Here is a 22,924-nt window from a genome sequence, read left to right as displayed (position 1 = left end):
AGGAAGGGAAATAAATAATTTACAAAGCATTTAATAGATCAGATATTCATCGTGGGACAAGCCTAAGAGATAGATATTCTCTTTTTCAGTATAATACCAAATGAGAACAAATAGTAGATTAAAGAATTTTCCCAAAACACAGTCTGAAGCATGGGTGGGTGCCCATAATTCTAAGCCTGTGCCCTTGCTATGCACCATTTTCCTGATGCTCCAGGGGCATGAGGCCCTGCAATGAAGCACAGAGGTGCCTGCCTCTCTGATGGCTGCCACCAGGATTTATACTCACATTTGCAGTTAGCTGGGTGGTCAGAGCGGAGACTTTCTCCTGGGAGGCATCCAGCTCCCGCCGTAGCTTGCGAATCTAAAGATAAGTGAGGACACGTTATTTGCTTCAGGAGTCTGTGTCCAGATTGAGCTGGGCAAAATATCATTGAGAACAGTGGTGGAAGAGACCCAACAAGCAGATGGTCCCTTACCTCAGACTGGCACTTTTCTTCCGGCTGTGAAGAAAACATAAGGAATATCAGACCAGTTGCAGAACAGAAGAAAAACTAGACCAGTTGCAGAACAAAGAACAGTACAGTCCAGCTTTGGGAAAGCATCATCACTTGGAGATTTATTCGTTTGTTTCCTGCAGTTTTTCTCTGGATAAATGGCCCTGATTCAGGTGACCAATCAGAGAAGCCCAACACAAAAAGCTTATAATTTAAAGAAATTAGGAAGAATTAGAGTAACATTCCAACTCTTTAGGTTGTGCAGAGCCCCTGCCTGGCTGTGGGATAGGGTTCTGCAGGGATGTGGGAGGCATTCTGAGGATAAGTGGGTAAGCCAGGGCAGAGTGGCCAGGTGCAGCAAATAAAAATACTAGGACCATAATTCATTGATCTCCCCACCCTCAGTAGTTTAAATACATCTGATGAAATACAGGAATATAATTATTCTAGAAAATTGTTTTCTCTGAGCACCGCCGGGTGTGGCGCAAAAACCAAAAAAAAAAAATTGTTTTATTATTGGGGCTGGAGAGATAGCATGGAGGTAAGGCATTTGCCTTGCATGCAGAAGGACAGTGGTTCGAATTCTGGGAACCCCTGTGGTCCCCTGAGCCTGCCAGGAGCAATTTCTGAGCATAGAGCCAGGAGTAACCCCTGAGCACAGCCGAGTGTGACCCAAAAAAAAAAAAAAAAAAAAGAAAAGGAAAGGAAAGAAAAGAAAAGAAAAGAAAAAAAAAAAGAAAATTGTCTTATTAGTAATCAGAATGCAAGTCTAGCTGTGGTTTAGGATTTTATTTGGTAGTCTTCTCCTTCCAAGGATGGGAAAGATAGCCCAGAGGTTATCTGCAGCAGGGCCAGACAGAGGGGTGACTCAGGAAAGGATGGATGTCACTACCACCTTCCTTTTGCCCACTCCAGGGCCCTGGTTACCTGTGACTCTGGGGTGAATGGGATAAACCCCTCAGCACCGCTCACAGAGCCTTCCATATTGGGTCCAGTCTGGGATAACAGCTAACTGCCTGCCAAGACTAAAAGACTTACTTGCCTCTCTCCTCCCACAAAGGAATCTGCTGTGTGGGGAACCTTTCCTTTCCTTGATTCAGGTTCATAAAAGAAATTTCCTCTCTTGCATTCTTGGAAAGGTTCCTTCCGGTTTCTTCCAGCCCACCTTACCAGATCCACTTCCCCAGGGCAAAACAGTGACTCAAGAGCCAGGGAATGAGTGAAAATCAACTAAGCACCCTATTTTCTCCTTGGATCCAAGCTCTGTGTGATTCAACTTTACAAGAACTTTGCTACTAATAGCACATGGGTTGGGCATTTGCCTTGCAACCGGCTGACCTGGGACGGACATGGGGTCTGTCCCCAGTATCCTATATGATTGAACTAGCCTGAGATCAGAGCTGGGAAAAACTCCTGAGCGCCACTGGGTATGGCCCCCAAACCTTGCAAAATAATTAAAAAAAATTATAACCTACATCAGCATAATTTCAAAATGCAGAAGAACATGATTCATTAGAACCAGAAGACTCCACAACTGTCAGCTGTGGCAAATGGGCAGATGCTTCTTTTCTGATCTTACTTCACATACTGATTGGATCTCACCTCATACAAGTCCCCTCTCTGCAGCAGAAACTAATTTCCAGGTACTCTGGGCCAATTTATTTAATTCTTGCAAATATATAGTAGGTTTGCTTGCTCTTTTCTTTTATGGAGAGGGGAAAGGATCATCCCTGGAGATGCTCATAGGTTTCTGCATTAAGGAGCTGATCTTAATGGGCTTGGGGTACCATATGGAATTGCTGGTGATCAAACCTGGTTTAGCAATGTGCAAGGCAAGTGCCCTACTGTTGCTTTAGCCTGGTTTGCTTCTTTCTATTGAGGATCAGATAAGTCAGTTATCTTGGTGAAGCCATACAGCTGGGCAGTCTCAATCTATGAAACTCTTGGAAACAAGTTAGGCCATCCTTGGGGACCATCCTACCACCCCACATCTATCGATTTTTATTGATTTTTCTGTTATGTGCCAGTCACTGATCTAAGAACCTAGAAAGGATTGACACAGGCTTTTCTGCCATATGTTCTATTCATTGTGGTATTGATAACTAGTGCTTGCCCTTTGTATTCATTATACACTGAGCCCACACACCAATCTTGTTAGCAGGTATGACTACTATAGCCATCAATATTCTAGGTAAAGAATATCAAAGCACAGAGAGGTCAAGTATTTAGCCAAGGCATATCTGGTTAAGTGATGAAGTTAGGATTGAATCCAAGTTAATATGACCCCAGAGCTTTGGGTCTTAATCCAGCACACCCGATCACTCTTCTATACTAAGTACATTCTCAATGAAGCTTTCCAGAAATAAGGCCCTGACTTCTGCCTCTGGCCCAAATGTGAAAATGCAAATGGTGAGATTTTTAGTGATCTAAGGTTTGGGAGGTCAGTGAAGACAGGTTAGCTGGGGGAGTCAGCCATATAAAGTCAATCCTACTCTGACCATCTCTGTGAAAAGGCCTGAGACTTCTTCCTTGTGCCTCTGCCTATTGTTCCCTAGAAACTCAATTCCAGTTGTATGGAGAAAACAAGATCGAGTCTGATGTTCCTTAGATTTTCTTTACTCTAAGGGTTAGCTCTATAGCTGTTATTGAGCATCATGCTGCCTTCTGTTGTCTTTATGATTACATTAATATATCTGCAATCTTCAGGCAGAACAATCTTTTGTTGTTGTTTGTTTTGGGGCTACAGCTTGTAGCACTCAAGAGTTACTCCTGGCAGGCTTGGGGGATCACATGAGATGCCAAGAATAGAATCCAGGTCCTTCTGGGTCAGCCTCGTGCAAGGCAAACACCGCTGTGCTATCTCTCCAGCCCCAGAACAATCTTTCTTGAATAGCTAAGAATGAGAAATTTCGGGCCGGAGAGATAGCATGGAGGTAAGGCGTTTGCCTTTCATGCAGGAGGTCATCGGTTCGAATCCCGGCGCCCCATATGGTCCCCTGTGCCTGCCAGGAGCAATTTCTGAGCCTGGAGCCAGGAATAACCCCTGAGCACTGCCAGGTGTGATCAAAAAACCAAAAAAAAAAAAAAAAAAAAAAAAAAGAATGAGAAATTTCGGGGGCCAAAAAATATTATCCCCCAAGAGAGCTTATCCATATGAAGTAGACCATTTATCTGGGATGGTGGCAACTTTAAGGACTCCCTAGGCCACTCCCTGCAGTCTCTGTGTCCCTCTATCCTTTTTTTTTTTTTTTTTTTTTTTTTTTGGTGGTTTTTGGGTCACACCCGGCAGTGCTCAGGGGAAACTCCTGGCTCCATGCTCAGAAATTGCTCCTGGCAGGCACGGGGGACCATATGGGAAGCTGGATTCAAACTGGTGACCTTCTAAATGAAAGGCAAACGCCTTACCTTCATGCTATCTCTCCGGCCCATCTCTATCCTTTTTTTGATTTTGGGTCACATTCAGCATTGCTCAGGGCTTAACCCTGGCTGTGCACTCAGGAATCATTACTAGCATTTCTTAGGTGACCACATTAGTTGCAATGGATCAGTCCAGGTCAACTGCATTCAACCCAAGTACCCTACCTGCTATACTATTTCTCCAGCCCCAGCAACCTCCTTTTTTACTCCCTATTTCTCCCTTCCACTGTCCTTATTGGTGGTGCTGTAAGGGATGGGAGGATGTGAACTTGGAGATGGTTGTGTATGCCTGACTGTGATGCTCTGCACATTTGTTTTTTTTAGCTCTCATGTTGCTGTAAGTCAACCATTAGGCTGTGGTGCTCGAACACTTGGCCACACCACTCACCAAGGTTTACCCTCATTTAGTGGTAGTGTTTGCACATGTTTTAGTTGAGGCATGTAAGTCCTAGTTGCAGCACTCACATGTGTTGGTCATCAGGGGTCACACTTTCTGTGATGTGGTGTTCACAGATTAGTTTTTAATTGTGGTGTTTAATAGTGGTCACATCTCTTTGTGTGGTGTAGTCAAAAATTGTTTATAACATTCACACATTGTAGCACTGCCAGAATCATGCTTGACATATGTGGGAACCTGGGGATTTGAACTTGTGACCACATATTTGCCAGGCAGGTGCTCACAGCCCCTGTGCTTTATTCCTTTCCAGGGGTCTCAAACTCACGGCTCATGGCCGCAACAAATGGCTCTCTGTATAACATTTTGTGGACCTGCCCTAGAGGAATCTTTTTTTGTTTTGTTTTAGTTGTTTGGGTCACACCCCCCAATGTTCAAGGCTTACTACTGACTTTTCACTCAAGGATTGCCCCAACTTTGCCTCCTGGGGCCCTCAGGTAAATTGAGTTTGAGACCCCTTAGGCCCTCTTTTCAGACAAAAGTAAACTTGTTTGCCCTATCTTTTAAAAGGTGATGAACATTTGTTTCAGAATTTTATCACCAACTAGCAATCGATAAGAGACCACACACTAATGCTTCCGGTGGCAAAATCCAGCCAGATTTACAGTCTCCTTGAAATCAGTAAACAGCTCCTGTTTGAAAGAATGGGGGAATGTTCCTTTACTTTCTGAAAGGCCTTTAGCAGTAACTTCCTCTTCTTAGAAAAAGCATAAACAGAGGAGAAGCCTATTGGAATCTTTGAATCCATGACTGATGGGGAGCCCCAAGTTGTAGGAACTTCAGATCATCATGCCTTGCTCCCATCAGTTTATGCCAGATCACCACCAAGAATAAGGTGCCTCTGAGTTTTGAATTCGCTATGCAGTGAGAAAGAATACAGACTACATATTGCTATCTAAAGAAAAATGGAATTTAAAATGTTTACAACTTGATAAATTGGAACTTATATCAACTCAGAAAGGAAAATTTCATATTTCACAAAAACAAGATGTCCATACACTCAGAACAAAGTTAATGGAAGCAAGAGTTAATGGAAGCAAGACCTTTGGCTGCAAGTACTTCGAAGGTGTGGCTGGGAATTTCCTTTGACAATTTCCAACATCTACATTCTTCAGGAGGTGAAGAAGTTCATGCTTTTTCCCTCCATGGCTGGCTTATGCAGCTTACCTCTCTTTTCAGGCTTTTGAGAAAGGTCCACTGCTCTGTTTGACAGAGACCCTCACTGGGAAATGGAAGTTTTGGCACTGCAGTGCCCTCTTTGGTTGCCTGACATTGTTCCAGTAAAGCAGGAGCCCAGGGCCAAAGCAATAGTACAGTGGGTAGGGTGCTTGCCTTGTATGATGCCAACCTGAGTTCTATTTGTGGCACCCTATAGAGTCCATGTACACTGCCAAGAGTAATTCCTGAGTGCAGAGGTAGGATTAAGCCCTGAGCAATACTAGGTGTGGCCCAAGCATCAAATAAATTGACATGAATAAACAAACTAACCGATTGATTGACTAATTGATTTAAAAAGCAGAAGCCATGAGGCTAGAGCAATAGCACAGTGGGAAGGGCATTTGTCTTGCACACAGCCAACTTGGATTCAATTTCCAGCATTCACTGAAATTTCCAGGAGTGATTTCTGAGCATTGGTGGGTATGCTCATCCCCCCAAAACAAGCAAACAAACAAACAAACAAACAAACAAAAAGCAGGAGTTCAGTCCACTCCATTAGTGCCAGCTAGGACCAGGACTTGGGCTTGTGCTTCTTTCAGCAGGAACTCTTCTGTCTACCTAACACATCTCCACAGCTTAGTCCAGGCCCTAGAATATTTGTGTACCAGTGAATACTGCTAAGAAAATCTCTAGGATTGAAAGTACCATCCCTGGTACATAAAACAGTTTCTTTCCAGAAGATCTCTATTGGCTATCAGCTGGTAAGCAAAGTTCTATGTTTTCCTGGATAACGGCAAAAAGAAAAAAAAAGAAAAAAGAAAAGAAAAGAAAAAGAAAATGCCCTTTGCAAGTTTGCCAAACACAAATCCTTTAAAATGAATCTGGGACTCTGTGATAAAATGCTACATGAGATGACCAACTGAGGACAAAAGTCATTTGGAATTGGAGCAGCAAGGTTGCAGGAGCCAACAAGGCTTCTATGTCCATGAAGTTAGTGAGTGGTCAGTGAAGGCTGTTGCTTACTGCAGGTCATGGAAAAAACAGCCACACCATGGTCTCTCTATCTTGATCAAATGTGGGTCTTGTACATGTAAACCAAATGCTCTAGTTCTTTGAACCTTTTCCCTGACCCTGAGACAGCATTTTTCTTAATGTTAATAGTTAATAGGCTATGAGGCCTGAGTGGTGGCACAAGTGGTAAGGCGTCTGCCTTGCCCACACTAGCCTAGGACGGACCATAGTTCAATCCCAGGTGTCCCATATGGTCCCCCAAGAGAGGAGCAATTTCTGAGCACATAGCCAGGAGTAACCCCTGAGTGTCATCGTGTATGGCCCAAAACAAACAAACAAACAAACAAAAAAAACAAAAAAAAAGTTAATAGTCTATACAGTAAAACAACAAACAAACTGGGCACAGCCGTGCTTGCCTTGCAAGCCGCCGATCCAGGACCAAAGGTGGTTGGTTCGAACCCCGGTGTCCCATATGGTCCCTCGTGCCTGCCAGGAGCTATTTCTGAGCACACAGCCAGGAGTAACCCCTGAGCACCGCCAGGTGTGACCATAAAACCAAAAACAAACAAACAAACAAATAAAAAAACCCAACAACCTGGAATTGCTCATAACAGAATTATAGAAATATTTGTCATTCCATGAAATTAAGGGCTAAAGCATTCCCAGTTATCAATGAACAGAATCATTTTTGTAAGAATTAGCAAATCAAAAGCTTACAGGCTACTGTTACACACAACTATAGAAGGAAGCACTCCTGGAGAAGAACCTGGTCTTACTTGAATTTTCTTCAGGAAACCTCACACTAATGCATTTTCCCTCTTTCTCTGCTTTACACAAGAGTCCCTCTTCTATTAAACCTATGTATGTGGGGCCGGGCGGTGGCGCTGGAGGTAAGGTGCCTGCCTTGCCTGCGCTAGCCTAGGACGGACCGCGGTTCGATCCCCCGGCGTCCCATATGGTCCCCCAAGAAGCCAGGAGCAACTTCTGAGCGCATAGCCAGGAGTAACCCCTGAGCGTCACAGGGTGTGGCCCAAAAACCAAAAAAAAAAAAAAAAAAAAAAAAACCTATGTATGTTTTTTTTTTTTTTTTTTTTTTGGTTTTTGGGCCACACCGGCTGTGCTCAGGGGTTACTCCTGGCTGTCTGCTCAGAAATAGCTCCTGGCAGGCACGGGGACCATATGGGACACCGGGATTCGAACCAACCACCTTTGGTCCTGGATCGGCTGTTTGCAAGGCAAACGCCGCTGTGCTATCTCTCCGGGCCCTAAACCTATGTATGTTTGAGACACCTACTATATTCCATTCCCTGTTGAAGGCCTTAGGGAGAAAAATACATAAGTATCCTTGTTCTTATAAGAATTTATACTTGGGGCCGAAGAGATAGCATGGAGGTAAAGCATTTGCCTTGCATGCAGAAGAATGGTGGCTCAAATCCTGGCATCCCATATGGTCCCCCATATGCCAGGAGCGATTTCTGAGCGTAGAGCCAGGAGTAACCCCTGAGTGCTGCCAGGTGTGACCCCCCAAAAAAAGAACAAGAAAAAAAAAAGAATTTATACTGTAGTGCAATGTAATTTTGACATTTGCTCCCCACTCCAACTCCACAAGGGGGATGCTGCTATTCTATTTTATAAGGAAACTGAGGCAGAAGAACATTTATATCTTGTCTGAGGCCTTCCTTTTCCAAGTCTATCTGCAGACAGCTGAAGTTTCTCAACTCTGCCACCTGGATATCAATCCAAAGCACAAAGCACAATGCAAAATACACAATGCCACTTGAACAAAGAAGCCAGTTCCTCACTAACTGGTGAGTGTACTCTCATGAATAGTTCTGTGAATTTCAAGTCTTGTTCTCTAATAAAAATGAGCCCCTTAGAATGGAAATACTCTCTCTTTAGGAGAAATGCTTCTCTCTCATTCACAATACATTTGAGAAAACCCCACGTCTCACGGTCATAGGTGCAAACATTGAATTGTACTCACTGTAGAATAAATCGATGATGTGCTCGAAACCAAGGAGAGGGAGGACCCATGCACTGTTTGAGGAAAAAAAAAAAAGATAGGTTAACTGCACAGCTCAATACAATGGAAGGGAAAAGAGGGTCAGGGGAGGAGAAACAATAATGACAGGGCCCTGCCAAATTGGGAGAAACTGCAAACCACCCTGACCAATCTTCCTGGATTGATATACATCAGTATTAAATAATGGATCATTTGCTGGGGCCCGGAGAGATAGTACAGCGGTGTTTGCCTTGCAAGCAGCCGATCCAGGACCAAAGGTGGTTGGTTCGAATCTTCGTGTCCCATTTGGTCCCCCGTGCCTGCCAGGAGCTATTTCTGAGCAGACAGCCAGGAGTAACCCCTGAGCACCACTGGGTGTGGCCCAAAAACCAAAACCAAAAAAAAAAAAAAAAAAAAAAAGGATCATTTGCATGGAAGTCACTTTTCTGTGGCTCTCCTCCCTCCCTCTGAGCATCCAGTAGAGCAGAGGGATCATGCCTGGCTATGTGCTCAGGGATCACTCCGAATGGGCTCAGGGGATCATACGGGGTGCTAGTGATCAAACCTGGGTTATGGTGTGCAAGGCAAAATGCCTTACTGGCTATACTATCGCTCCAAGTTCCCCCTCCCCTACTTTGTTGGCTTTGTTTGTTGTTATTACCACTGTCTAAATACTTCCCCTTTCTCTTTCATCGCAATAAGACAAGATTTACTGAATGAAAATCTTCCAAAGCAGTGTTAAGAAGCATTTTCACTGGCACAACCCAGTGGGATTTGTAATTCAATGACCTACAAGCTGTCTGTTACTGTTTCAGATTATTTTATTCCATTTCTGGATTACAAAACAGCCCAGGGTGGAAACTGTTGCATCTCCCCTGCTTACTTTGTGAGCAGTTTTTATTTGTTTCTGCAACAGACTGAGCTGACAGTTTTGAACCCAGGAAGCTGTTGGACATAGTCAATTCGTCTAAAAATGATTATATGCTAGAATATTTGTTTAGAAAATGTTGATAAAATATGGATCCTCTTCTTTTTTTCTCTGGTAGGCACTTTCTAGTGAGAACCACTGGAAATCACTCTCTTGCTTCAAGCCATTGGAGACTTTTTAGTTCTGAGGCCACAGTCAGGAGGAGTGTTTTAGAGCTTACTCCAGGCTCTGTGCTCAGGGATATCTCTGGTGGCATACAGAGAACCATTTGCAATGCCAGATATTGAACAGGGGCCAATGGTATGCAAAGCAAGTGCCTTAGCCCCTTACTGTCCCAAAGGAGATATTTAATTCTGTTCACATAATTCTGAAGCATTGTCATTGGTAGGACTAGGAATTAGAGCTCAGTTTTCTTTCTGGGAACAAGACTCTTTAATGACATTCTCTTAGTGATTTCTTAACAACTTGAGTAAAAGACAGGAATCTTCCTGTTGAGACATCACAAATCTTTTAATTGGGCACAGCTTTCCTGACCAAGGATGGAATGCCCCAACTCCCACTGTGCTATCACCTCTGGCCCAAGAGTGGGAGGCTGAGTTTGGAGTAACTTTCCATGCTTCCTACATGCCTTTCACTTACCACCCAAGAAGCAAACTCAACCTGGATCAGCAGTTGGCAGCAGCTTCTCCAACCTCCCACATTGCCCTCCAGTTTCTCTCCCTCTCTGTACCCTATCCTGGGATCCCATGCATACCCTAGATAGGACATTCCCCTCTCACAGCCCTTTGTTTGGGATGCTTCTCATGTCTGCCTATCCTCATTTTCCTGGTTGCTGCCTGGGTGGGCTTCCTCCCTTTTCTGAATCCACACACCTCTTGGCTTGCCCTCAGGGTTTTTCTAATAGGGTCTGTGGCAGTTGTCCTTACACCATAACTCATACCAACCCTCCTTAACAATGCTCGGAGTGCTCAGTCTTTCCCTTCCTTCCCTCCCTCTCCATGGCTCATCCAACCCTATGACCCACAGAAAAACCAGGTTCAGGAGTTGATGACCTTTTATGGTTTGAGTGTTAATATGTCCACATACTAACAGAGGCTTCTCCTGGCTTCAACCAATGTTCTATTGTTCCAAAGAGATGAATTACTTCAGCCCCACATCATAGAGAGCACTGGGAAATGTGCATCAGAGGCCAAACTGTGGGTCACATATCACACCTTTATTTATTTATTTAATTTTGGTTTTTGGGTCACACCCTGCAGCACTCAGGGGTTACTCCTGGCTCTATGCTCAGAAATCGCCCCTGGCAGGCACAGGGGACCATATGGGATGCTGGAATTTGAACCACCATACTTCTGCATGAAAGGCAAACGCCTTACCTCCATGCTATCTCTCCGGCCCCCATATCACACCTTTTAACCCAGTGTCACGTTCCGGCCACATTCCGGCCAGCTGGAAAAATCTGGCTGTAGGACAATGCATTTTCCTCTCCTGTTTCTCCATCTCATCAAGAGACAAGTATTATTCCTCCCCCTACTCAACTCCCCTTACTTGGTAAATTACCATACCCAGGCCACAGTACAAAGAAAATTCCTTCCTTTCCAGAATCCATCTCAAACTGCATGCATCTTGACTGATACAAGCACTTGGTTCTCTTTAAGTGAAGGAAGTTAAGCAGAGTCTCTAGGCAATACAAGGAAATATATATAAGAATTACATAATATGGGGCTGGAGAGATAGCATAGAGGTAAGGCATTTGCCTTGTACGCAAAAGGTTGGTTGTTCAAATCCTGGCATCCTGTATGGTCCCCTGAGCCTGCTAGGAGTGATTTCTGAGTATAGAGCCAGGAGTAACCCCTCAGCGCTGCCAGATGTGACCCCCTCAAAAAAAATTACAGAATCTGGATAGCAGGAGTAGGCCAGATACATTCCTCTCCTTATCTCCCAAACAGGAAGCTATAAGTCCAGATTTGCCACTGAATTTCTCAGAAATCAAGAACGGGAAGACAGAGAGATAGCACAGCAGTAGGGTGTTCACCTTGCAAGCAGCCAATCCAGGATGGATGGTGGTTCGAGTACCAGCATCCCATATGGTTCCCCAAACCTACCAGGAGCTATTTCTGAGTGCAGAGCCAGGAGTATCCCCTGAGCACCTCCAGGTGGGGCCCCAAAAAAAACAAAACAAAAAAAAAAAACAAAATAAACAAAAACAAAACAAAGAAAGAAACTCAGAATGGTTAAATGACCTGCCTCGGGTCACAGAGAATAGAGGAATAGGATCTGAAAGTGAAGCTAGATATTTTATTCTGGTTTTCACTGTACACCAGGTGAAGTCTAGAAGAAGGAATGAGATGTAGTTTGTTTTTTTGTTTTTGTTTTTTTGGCTGGTAGAAGTGAACACGTAACACACTCCCAAGCAATACTCAGGAGGTGCCAAGAGCCCTACCAGTGATTCTTGGCCAAAAGGCTGGCAGTTTAATAAAATGACCTAAGGATGAGATGCTACTCAAGTCCTGTGGCATGGGTGCTTTAAGTTACCTGGACCACCCTGGCAGTGCTTGGAGACCTCCACAGCTGTACCCAGTGTGGAGACCATGGGATGGCAGTACTCAAACCACTCATGGCCTGAGATGCAATTCTGATGGTTGAATTTGTCATCTCAACCAGAGAAGCAGACAATAGAGGACACACTGATGGGGGACCACAGCCTGGTGCCCACAGCAAGAAAGCCCAGCTTTGAACAGAGCAGAGAAGACAAATGCCAAGGTGGGGCATAAACAGATGGAGGCAGAGAATCAGGTGTTTAAGATCAAGATCTAGCCACATATAGTGGCCTCAAGTAGTTTTAATTTTTTTGCCTCCAAATTTGCTACAAATGGGTGTGTGTGTGGGGGGGGGGGGAGATGGCTCTTGAGGATAAGGAGAAAATAAGACCTAACAATGACAATAATAGCTTCCACTGAGCACTTACTACCTAAGCCCTTTTCAAAGTCATTTTGCCAAATGTGTTCTGTGACTTTTCTCATTTAAGCAATTCAGTCCATTAAAGCACATACAATTAATATTCCACATAAGTGGGATATTGTGAACTTTTGATATTAAGTGAACTTTGTTGGGTTAAGTCCTTGCTTCAGAATCACATGGTTACCACATGAGGCTAGGATTTGGATGACAACACTAACTTAGAAGTGGTATGCAACTCAAGATTTCTTTACTGATTGGTTTCTTTGCTCCTACAGAGTCCCCAGAGCCGACAGAGATTGCACTAGTGCTCTTAGGAATGACTGCTAAAGTATTGGGATGCTTTTTCCTCCAAACACATTCCTTTTTAAAATGCCGTAAGCATCTCCATAAAAGTATACCATTAAAATTGTGTAATGCCTCTGATGGAAATTAATTTACCTGGAAATAACTTTGAAAGGTAGCATCTGGGCTAGTTGTACCTAATCTACATATTTATGATTCCCATTTCCTGCAAAATGGAAAGTACTAATTAAATCCCAGAAAAACCTCACACAAGCAGTGTGCTAATTCTCCCTAAATTTTTATCCTTTTTCCTTTTCTTAATATATAATAAACCTAATTGACTTTAATAAGGAGGTTCTATTTGGTCCAAACATGAAATGTGATTTTCCACCCTCCCCTCCTTTCTGTAATTTCTCCCCAATTACTTCTGTAATACGGAGATTTTATGAATTCAAAAGAAAATAAAAATGAGCCTCTACCCACTGGAATTAAACATATCTAACTATGCAAGCCCTAACTTTTGTGTCTGCAGGTAACTTAACTGGGTTGAAAGAAATAAAACTGATCTGAAGCCCAATTTCTCCAAAGATGAAAAGGTATATATTTAAAGCACATTGATAGCCCCTATCCCTACCCTGCAATTTTACTTAAATATATATGTTTAAATTTTACATATAAAATTTGTTTTGTTTTGTTCCACACCTGGCTGTGTTCAGAGATTATTCCCCTCTCTGTGCTTAAGGAGAAACTCCTGGCAGCACTCAACAGACCATATGTGGCGCTAAATATTTGAATTGTTAGCCACAATCAAGGCAAATATCTTAACCCCTCCACTATCTCTCTGGCCAGCAATTTGATTTTTAAATCTGTACTTCAGTTCCATAATATCATTAACTATGAGGTTTAGAAAGCAGATCCTGCTTATGGCAAGAAGTGTCTTTTTTAATTTTTTTGAGAGAGGAGGCAGTAAAATAGTTTTATTTAAGGAAGTTTACTTAGAGAAAAGTCAAGGAGAGACAGACAGACAAATAGACACAGGCTTCTCTAGAGGGAAAAAGCCAGGGAAGCAATTTCTATCAGTGTCACTCTGACATCCCAGACTCCACATTTGTGTTGCCTAATCCAGATGGACTAAATAAAAACTATCTGGGGATGACACAGAGAGGGTCATGGGCCTTTATGAGGAAAGTGCTTGTTTGGACAAGTTTCAGTCCTGAATGTTCACTCAGGTACACACATGACAGAGAAAATGACTTAGGCACAGGGTACTCTGCATACATGAGTCACCACCAGGAGGGCTGGGAAAGCTCTGAGAGAATCCCTGCCAGATTCAGTGGCTCCAAGTTTCAGAAAAACCACCTCCTCCTTTACCTTAGGGTCAGTATTTCCTCCACAACAGTGCTAGCACTAATTTTTAGCTCTTCAATCCAGTCAAATACTCTCATAACACACCCTCCTTCAGCCCTAGTTCCAACAAGTTCCCATATATGGGTTTAGAGTCTGAGTTTGCTCCCTGAATATCACTAAAGGCAAATGAGATTTCAGTCTGGATGGAGAGAACTTGAGAAGTTGCCACTAGAGAGATCAACTAGGGGGCAAATGCTCTGAAACAAAACACTTTGCCACTTGGAAACTCTATTTCCACGTGTCATTGGGAATTGAAACAAAAACTGGACAAAAGTCAAAGGCTCTCTCTTGTACTTCTCTCCCTCCTGACATGCTGAGGGAATTCCCAAACAATTTGTTCTTTCCTAACAGACGAATGCTGGACACATGCTCATGCAGGGTCTGGAAGCTCAAGAGATCTACAACTCTTCTCCTACATTCTTCTTTTGATGGCAAAAAATATAGGTACAACCAAAAAACACAAGTACAAAAATACAGGGTCATGGTGTGGACTACATTCTTTTTTTTTTTTTCCAGTTCCAGTAAGACATATAATTGGATTAAATTACATAAATGTTTTGGCATCCCAAAGCATATTAGAAGTTATGCCCATACTACAGTCTGTTGCCTATGGAATTGTACCATGTCTTTTATTTTATTTTTAAAATATTTATTTAAGCATGGTGGTTATAAAATTGTTCATACTTGAGTTTCAGTCACAGAATGTATACCACCCTTCACCAGTGCACTTTTTTTGCCACTCAAATCCCCAGATCCCCTCCCATTCACATCCCCCACACATACATACCTGTCTCTAGGGCAGGCATTTTGTTTTTCTCTCTCTTTTTCTTTCTTTATTTTTTTTTTTTTTTTGGTTTTTGGTTTTTGGACCACACCCGGCATTGCTCAGGGGTTACTCCTGGCTGTCTGCTCAGAAATAGCTCCTGGCAGGCACGGGGGACCATATGGGACACCGGGATTCGAACCAACCACCTTAGGTCCTGGATCGGCTGCTTGCAAGGCAAACGCCGCTGTGCTATCTCTCAGGGCCCTCTTTTTCATTTTTGACACTGTGGTTTGCACTATCATGAATAAAAGGGTACCATATATGTCACTTTATCCCCTTTCAGCACCCATTTCTTGTCCAGAGTGATCAGTTCCAATTATCATTGGCACATGGACCCTTCTGTATTCTAACTGCACTCACAGCTCTTTGCAGTAAGCTTTCTACCATGGGCTGGTCCTCCTGTTCCTCATCTCTATTTTTCTGGATATTACCAACATACTGCCTTTTGTTTTTCTTATATGGTGTGGGTACATTTTCTCTAAGAATCCTAATCCTGTGGCTAAGGTTGTTGGGCTGCCAGGCATCAATGCTGAGGTGATTATCTCTAGGCTGTGACATGAAATAATAACACTACTGCGCAGATATTTATTGTCATTTAAATGCCACCAGGAGTAGCTAGGCCATATTCATTGCTGCTTAGGAGACAATAAGCACCACAGGGGCAAGGCAAAGGTCTTAAACTTATCTCCTATAAATATCTCTCCAGTCCCTGAGATTATTTTTATTATTTTGTTATATTTTTCTTTATTATATTATTATTTTATCTTAAATTTCATAATTCTGTGAGCTAGGTATTTTCACTATTATCATTTTATCATAAAAAGGGGGGCACAGAAGTAGGGGCTGGAGCAGTGGTGCAAGTGGTTAGGCATTTGCCTTGCATGAGCTAACGCAGGACGGACCATGGTTTGATCCCCCGGCATCCCATATGGTCCCCCAAGCCAGGAGCAATTTCTGAGCGCATAGCCAGGAGTAACCCCTGAGCGTCACCGGGTGTGGCCCCAAAAAACAAACACAAAAAAGAGGGGGACAGAGAAGTGAAGTTACTTGCCCACAATCTTAATAATTGGAATTCAAACCCTTAAATCTTGCTCCATATTCCTAATTATTAGTCTATAAGTGCAGCCTCTAATATGCCACCAATTATACCTTTGGGGAGCATTTGGAGTTTGAGGCATCCCTGAACAGCATTTTGACTGCTTTCTCTCCTAACACTTTAGCTAAAGAAGCAAAGAGAAAAATAACTGAGACAGGAAGATGGCTGGCAATACATTTTTCTCCCAAGCCTGTGTAAAATGAACAAAATCCAAAAACCTGATTCAAAATATTCAATGAACAAAGAAGCTGGACAGGTGTAAAGCATTTGTTTGTTTTCTGAATAATTGACCCCAGCTTGTCCCCAGCACTGTATATAATCTCTTGAGACCTCCCAAAAGTAGTCCCTGAATATAAAGCCAGAAGCATCGCCATGTATGCATCAACACCCCCAACATCCCTCCCAAATAAACAAGACCAAATAAAAAAAAAAAAAAAAGACTGAACAGCATGCAATAAAAATCAAAATACTGTTTGAGAAAGGAAAGAGAAAATTAATTCCAGAGTAAAGTAAGAGGCTACCCAGGGCATCTGGGAGTATGCAGGTATATTGGCATAAGGAAAGGAACTCTCTAGTAACTTGTCCTGCCAAGGTGGGGACCCAGCGGCTGAACTTCACCGTGGAGATGCATGCCTAGAAATTTCGGCCCAAGGCCAAGGAGAGAAGCTGAGTGCAGAACTCAGTGATAAGATGCCCAGAGAAGCCTCTTCCCTACACTTCTATCAGGTTAATCAGGAGCCAAACTATTCAGAATAGCCTGGCTGCCACAATACTGGGGAGTGACTGTTTGGGTGGGTTATCAGACCAACACAATGAACTTGGCAGAGAACCTCACTAACCACAGCCCCACCACCTGCAAACTGTCAAGCCCCCAGCTTACCTTCTTCAAACCCATCTCGGAAAGAACCTGAGCGGCTCATGGTCCTGCTCTTTTCATCCAGGGACATAGAGCTATTCCGGAAGCGGCTGTCAGTGTAGGGGTCATACTGTCCATCAGCGTTGGAAAGGCTGTGGGTCCTCAGCATGGTAGGATTGGACAAGCTCATTTGGGTGACCGTGGTGGGGCTCGCTGAAATGTAAAAAATGCAATCAAAAAGCTGAAAACTCAGATCTCTACTCAAATCCTGGATAAGGAAATAGAGGAAAGTGCCGATAATAAGCCATATCCACTCCTGCTCACTTCTCTCCCTGGACTGTTTTCTTAAAGGTAATCACATCAGCATTTGAGTTACATGTTTAGAGCTAAAAATAAGGGAAGAAAGGTGGGTCAGTTCCAAAGTGAGGCTCGAGGCTTCAGCTTTCCAACTTGGCACGTTCAGGCAAGCCAGTGTCACCTTCCAGGCATGAGCTAATTACTCCCTGGGCTCATCTGGAACAATCTTCTCTAAAGCCAAAAGCCCAAAATAGTCCAAGCTGGCTTTTGATCAGATGGGAAGTATTTGTGCATGACAAGAAACTCTTACCTCGAAGAGTTACGGCTGAGAAAGTACAATACAAATGCAGGTCACAAGGCCTTTGCTGGAAAACACTTAATACTGGTGGCAAAAATGCTCCAGTACAGAGGCAAGCACAAAAGGACTATCATTCCATCTAGGAATGCCCAGTGTTTCCAGCTACAGTGACTTAGTTAACGAACAGTGAAAAGTTAAGTCTCACTTAATTACAAGTTCAGGACTGCAAGTTTATTCTTTACGTTTTTCAGAAAGGCGGACTCTCTAAAGAATGAGGTGAGACTAGAAGATTATTTTCTCTCTTATCAATTTTCCAGGGTGCAGCTCTTATCCTGCCACTTCCATGAATCTGCCAACCCACCTCAAGCTAGGATTGAACTTTCCCTTTTCTAACTGTGTCTAAAATTTGCTATCTGATCATCTTAAACTCTGCCACGGTTTCATATTAAACCTGAGGTTATTATCTTTCACTCCACTTAAAAGTCTGTGTAGGTGTGTTTGTTTCTCTTAAAAAGAAATCCATTGAAAAGGCAGCAAAGACTGGGCTACAAATTTTCCTTCCCCAACTGTAACGAAGTATTATCATGTCAGTAGGTGGCATTTCCAAAGATACTTGGAAGAGTTCTGCTCCAAACCCAATTTTTATTTGCTGCTTAATAAAGTTAAGGAAGCTTAGCAGATTTGGAGCAAATAGTAAAACCTACTTCTTCAGAAAGTCTTAGGGAAAGAATGGCTTCTCCACAAGAAGCATGTAGTCTGCTTGTGCTATAATTCTACCAGTATCAACCATATAAAGATAATAACTGAGCAGAATGTCCAAAACTTTTTCATTGGCTTTTCTATTTCTTTGTTATAAATCTCCTGGGATCTTATGATGTTGCTGAGGACAAGCAGGTATCAAGAGAGGAGTGACCACAGTCTGTGGCTAACTGTCTCTTTCAAATTACAAGGCTGGGAGGTGACTTGGTGGTTAAGGTGGATTCTAAGTGTGAGACTAAAGGTTTGGTGATCCCTGGCACTGCTTACACATGCAAGCACCATCCCAGCAACTCTGCTTTTAGTACTTGAGATCCCTGTGTCACAAGCAATTTTCAGCCGCACAACAGCTGCCAGATATATGCAAACTCCAAAACTATAGAAACCTGAGTGACCTGGGTTGTTAGTACCAGAATGAAAGGAGTGTGAGTCCTGGCAGGTAAACACTGTGGTTAAGTGTGTAAGTTCCACAAAGCAATTGTATGTGCCACCCAGTCATCACAATTCAAAGCCAAATAAATAAACAGGGTCAAAGAGACGGTAAGGGGGCCAAAGAGATAGCATGGAGGCAGGGCATTTGCCTTGCATGTAGAAGGATGGTGGCTTGAATTCCGGCATCCCATGTGGTCCCCCAAGCCTGCCAGGAGCAATTTCTGAGTGTAGAGCCAGGAGCAACTTCTTAGCGCCACCATGTGTGACTGAGAGAGAGAGAGAGAGAAAGGGGGGGGGGGGAGAGAAAGGAGAGAGAGGAGAGAGAGAGGGGAGAGAAAGGAGAGAGAGAGAGAGAAAGGAGAGAGAGAGAGAGAGAGAGAGAGAGAGAGAGAGAGAGAGAGAGAGAGAGAGAGATGGTAAGGTCCTCAACTTTCATGAAACTAACCTGAGTTTGATCACTCCAGGCTCTGCCAGGGGTGACCCTTACCCTTGAATACAAGAACCAGGTGTTAAGTGCAGGGCAGTTATGTACCAAAATCCAAAAATAAAATAAAAATGAGGACAGTCAGGAAGAGGTATGTTTGGGGAGGAGAGGCAACAAAAACAGTTAACAAGCAGCTACTCACCAAGCTGGGAAAAGTTGAATCTTATTCCAGAGGGAGAAGTCACACTGGAACCAGAGGAAAAAGGGGAATTGGCAGCAGTGTCCTGAAGGCCACCTGCCGAATGGGACCGCAACCATTCTTTTGCATCTTCTTGTGTGCGAAGCTGGGAGGTGGGAGTATACCTAGACAGAGGGAAGTCAAGATGAGATGAACTACAAACCACACCCCGTACAATCAGCTCTGGAAGCTGAGAATAAACCCAGAAAAAGGAAAATCAATATTCAAATAGATATACAGTGGCAAAAAAATAAAATCTATGTGCTACACATCCTGAAACTTACAAAGTTTCTCAAACCCCTCCTTTTTTGCTATTTGGCCAAAAATTCACAAATATCAGTTACTTAGATCTTTTGGAAAAGTAAAAAATTCCTTTCAAGTTTGAAGGGAACACACACAGCCTGAAAGCAAGATGGGTAATGGCTTGTAGTACAAAGAGCTGCCACTGGGTGTACCTGTAGCATGTTAATACCTGACACTGTCATGCCAACGTGCCCTCCCTGGTAGGACAGAAACAATAGAACAAGCTGCTGTGAGAAAACTCATGGTCTTTCTGTTCAAGCAAATCATGAGCTAAATCAAAGCTTATGAGAATCAGGCATGGAGTGTGAGGCTCATGGGCATCATTTCTGCCATTCTGGCAGAAAAAGCTCTTCCCAAAAGGAGTCCCACATCACTGTGGCAGGGGAATCTTGAGATGGCATGCCGTCCACTTTTCATTTTTTTCCTTGAATATATTTGGCAATGATTCGTTCCAAGTCTCCCCTAACCTCCAGATGACTTCACAACTCTCTTTGACTTGGCAAACAACCCTGCTGCTATTATTCCCATCAGCAGTCAAGGAAGGGGCTAACTAGCCCTGGGCAGGGGATGCTGACATGTCAACCATGGAATCCACCTGATCCCCAAATTGAAAGGCCCACAGGTAGAGGTGGAATTCCTGAGTAACCAGAGTGTTCTGGAAACTTATAAATAGATCACGGAGGGGGTTGGGGATGATACTGATTATGTACACAGAGGGAGGCTTTTGGCTTTAAAAATAATCTATAATGTTGGCATATAGGTATCAGATAGGTGAGATATAGAGGGGGGATCTAGAAAGGTTGAGCCAACTTAATCTTTAAAATATTTATTTTGGTGGACCAGAGCAATGCTACATCAGGTAGGGCATTTGCCTTGCATATGGCCAACCCAGGTTTGTTCCCTGGATTCCCATATGGTCCCCCTGAGCACTTCCAGGAATAACCTTTAAGCATCAGTAGGTGTGGCTCTAAAACCAAAAAAGTTACTTTTGGGGGGCAACAGAGAGATAATAGTACAAAGGGCAAGGCACTGGCCTTGCATACAGTCTACCTTGATTCAATGCCCAACACTTGATATGCTCTAGTCCCACCAAGAGTGATCCCTGAGTACAGACCAGGTGTAGGTCCAGAGCATCACTATGTATGGCCCCAAAACAAACAATATTTATTTTCTTGGGGCTAGAGGACATTCTGCATGGAGGCCTGAATTAAATTATAAGCACTACGTAATCCCCCAAGCATAGCACTGTGGGGCATCAAATGTATACACATATATATACCTATGACCAAAAGCAACAACAAAATCATGAACACCTTATCTATCTATATATCTATCTACCTACCTATCTATCTACTCATGTTTTTCCTAGAGTTGATGGACATGCAACAGTCTGTCTCACTCACCTGAAGATAATCCATATACCTGTATTAGAAGATTTTAAAGACCAATTTAAAAAAATCAAAGCTTCCTAATTTTGATACAGTTTCTCCAGAAACATAAGCAGCCTTCTGAAATGCTAATGTAGGAAACATTGGTTCCCTTCATCTTGACACAGCAGAAGTGTTGGAGGTTATTTTGGTCCAAAGTGTAGCCATTACTTAAGAGCTAAGGCTGAGTGCAACAAATAGCTCTCCTAGCATCTTAGCAGCACTATGAGAATGATTCTGTTACACACACAGGCTTTGCTAGCTCCCTCCTCTATGGCCAAATGGCTGAACTTCCTCCAACAAGTTAGCTCTTGGGGGAATTTCTCAATCATTTTATTTTACATTTCCAGAACAGGCTTTCCTTGGAGCACCTACTGAAGGGAAGTATTGATACCTACCTCCTATTACTGTTAAAACACTCAGTCTTTAAGAGCTACAGGTTATTAACACACATGACAGCATTGAAACATTTCATTCCAAGACCCCCCCTTTTTTCTTTTTCAAAAGCACTAATGCTGAGTGCAGGGTGAAGCCAATGCTGCAAAGAACGAGGTGTTTAGAGCACAGAGGAATGACAGCGGCAACCATCAGACAGCACCCTCGGGGCAGCACAAACTGCAATTCCTTTGGTTGCCTGAGGGAAGTGGGTGGAGTGTAAGCAAGACATGGTGACTTCTAGCATCTTGTTTTACCAGGACTAGCCTTAACTGGCCCCCAGTTTGCCCAAGCAGCAGGAACAAAGCATAAAGGAGATTCCTTTCTGGTCACCTTTTCTTTCTTTTGAATCCCATATTCGTTTTATTTGAGGAGGTAAATGATGAATCACATCAAGTTGTGCTCAGGGTTTACTCCTGATCTAGGAGTCATCTGGGATATTCAGGGGACCATAGGTGGATCAAACCAGGACTGGCCTATACAAGGCAAATACCTTAATCCCTATACTATCTCCCTGGCCCTTCAACCCCAGGTCCTATTGGGCTCAGAGAACTGGCCCAATTCTTAGTCTGAATATTCAGACAAATACATAATATCTGCCTCTAGCCTTATTCTGCAGGCCCAAAGAAGTTGAAAAATTTCAAATTGGCAGGGTGGGGTGGGAATCTCTCCTCCTTGGCTTTTGTCCTGGATGACAAAGCAACATGCTACAAGTCAGATCTTTCTCCCAGAAGGCAGCCCACGCACACAATGGTCATGGGTTGATGCTCAGCAATGGAGCCTGTGGCCCTGACATGCAGGAGCTGCTCACTGGGCGGATGCTGGGATGCATTTCATGGCATGGTCTAACCACAAGAAGCTCGAGAAAGCACAGCCTGTATCCAAGCCCATCAGCCACAAATGGAGTGAGGAGGAAACAATGTGGATGGAAAGCCATGGTCGCAAAGGCCTTGCTGCTATTACCAAAGCCTGAACACCCCAGCCTGGCACCCACAGCCAATGAAAGTCCCACAGCCAAGCTCCAGACCCACACCGGATGGCATGATGCAAGGAGGAAGCACAGGTACCTGAGTCCTTTCTTAGGCAAAGTGTTCCTATTAAGGTGCGGGTCACTGTAGGAAAGTTAAAACAAACAAAAAAGAAGCTTCAGAAAGGCATGGGGGAAAATGCAGCTGTGGGCAGAGAGCAAAGAGACCTGGAGGAAGCGACTCACATCACCAGAAAGGGCTCCCTTAGGCAGCTGCAGCTGTGCTCACACCGCTGGGAAGTCCCGCCAACCCCAGGACACCAGGAGAGACCCTCAGCGCCCAGGGAGCCTCCTTTCCCTCAGAGCATGTTCAGAGTTAAGATGCAAGGGCTACCCCACCTCCAAGTAGAGCCCACGCCTTTAGCCAACCCGTCGCCCATGTCTGCACCACCAAC

At 43.6% G+C, this 22,924-nt stretch overlaps 1 protein-coding gene across 1 annotated transcript in view; it reads right to left on the bottom strand.

Annotated features, from left to right (window-relative positions):
• The window catches only part of NAV2 (neuron navigator 2), a 201,904-nt gene that overhangs the window by 42,749 nt on the left and 136,231 nt on the right, over positions 1 to 22,924 (bottom strand). The window contains exons 10-14 of the mRNA XM_049780979.1: positions 19,302 to 19,462; positions 16,917 to 17,105; positions 8,519 to 8,571; positions 477 to 500; positions 287 to 361 (exon numbers count right to left, since the gene is read on the bottom strand). Coding sequence (XP_049636936.1) covers positions 287 to 361; positions 477 to 500; positions 8,519 to 8,571; positions 16,917 to 17,105; positions 19,302 to 19,462 — 502 coding nt within the window. The remainder of the gene's footprint in view (positions 1 to 286; positions 362 to 476; positions 501 to 8,518; positions 8,572 to 16,916; positions 17,106 to 19,301; positions 19,463 to 22,924) is intronic.

This window comes from Suncus etruscus, chromosome 9 (assembly GCF_024139225.1).
Source record: "Suncus etruscus isolate mSunEtr1 chromosome 9, mSunEtr1.pri.cur, whole genome shotgun sequence".
NCBI classification, from domain to species: Eukaryota; Metazoa; Chordata; class Mammalia; order Eulipotyphla; family Soricidae; genus Suncus; species Suncus etruscus.
This window is presented reverse-complemented; position numbering and strand designations above follow the sequence as displayed.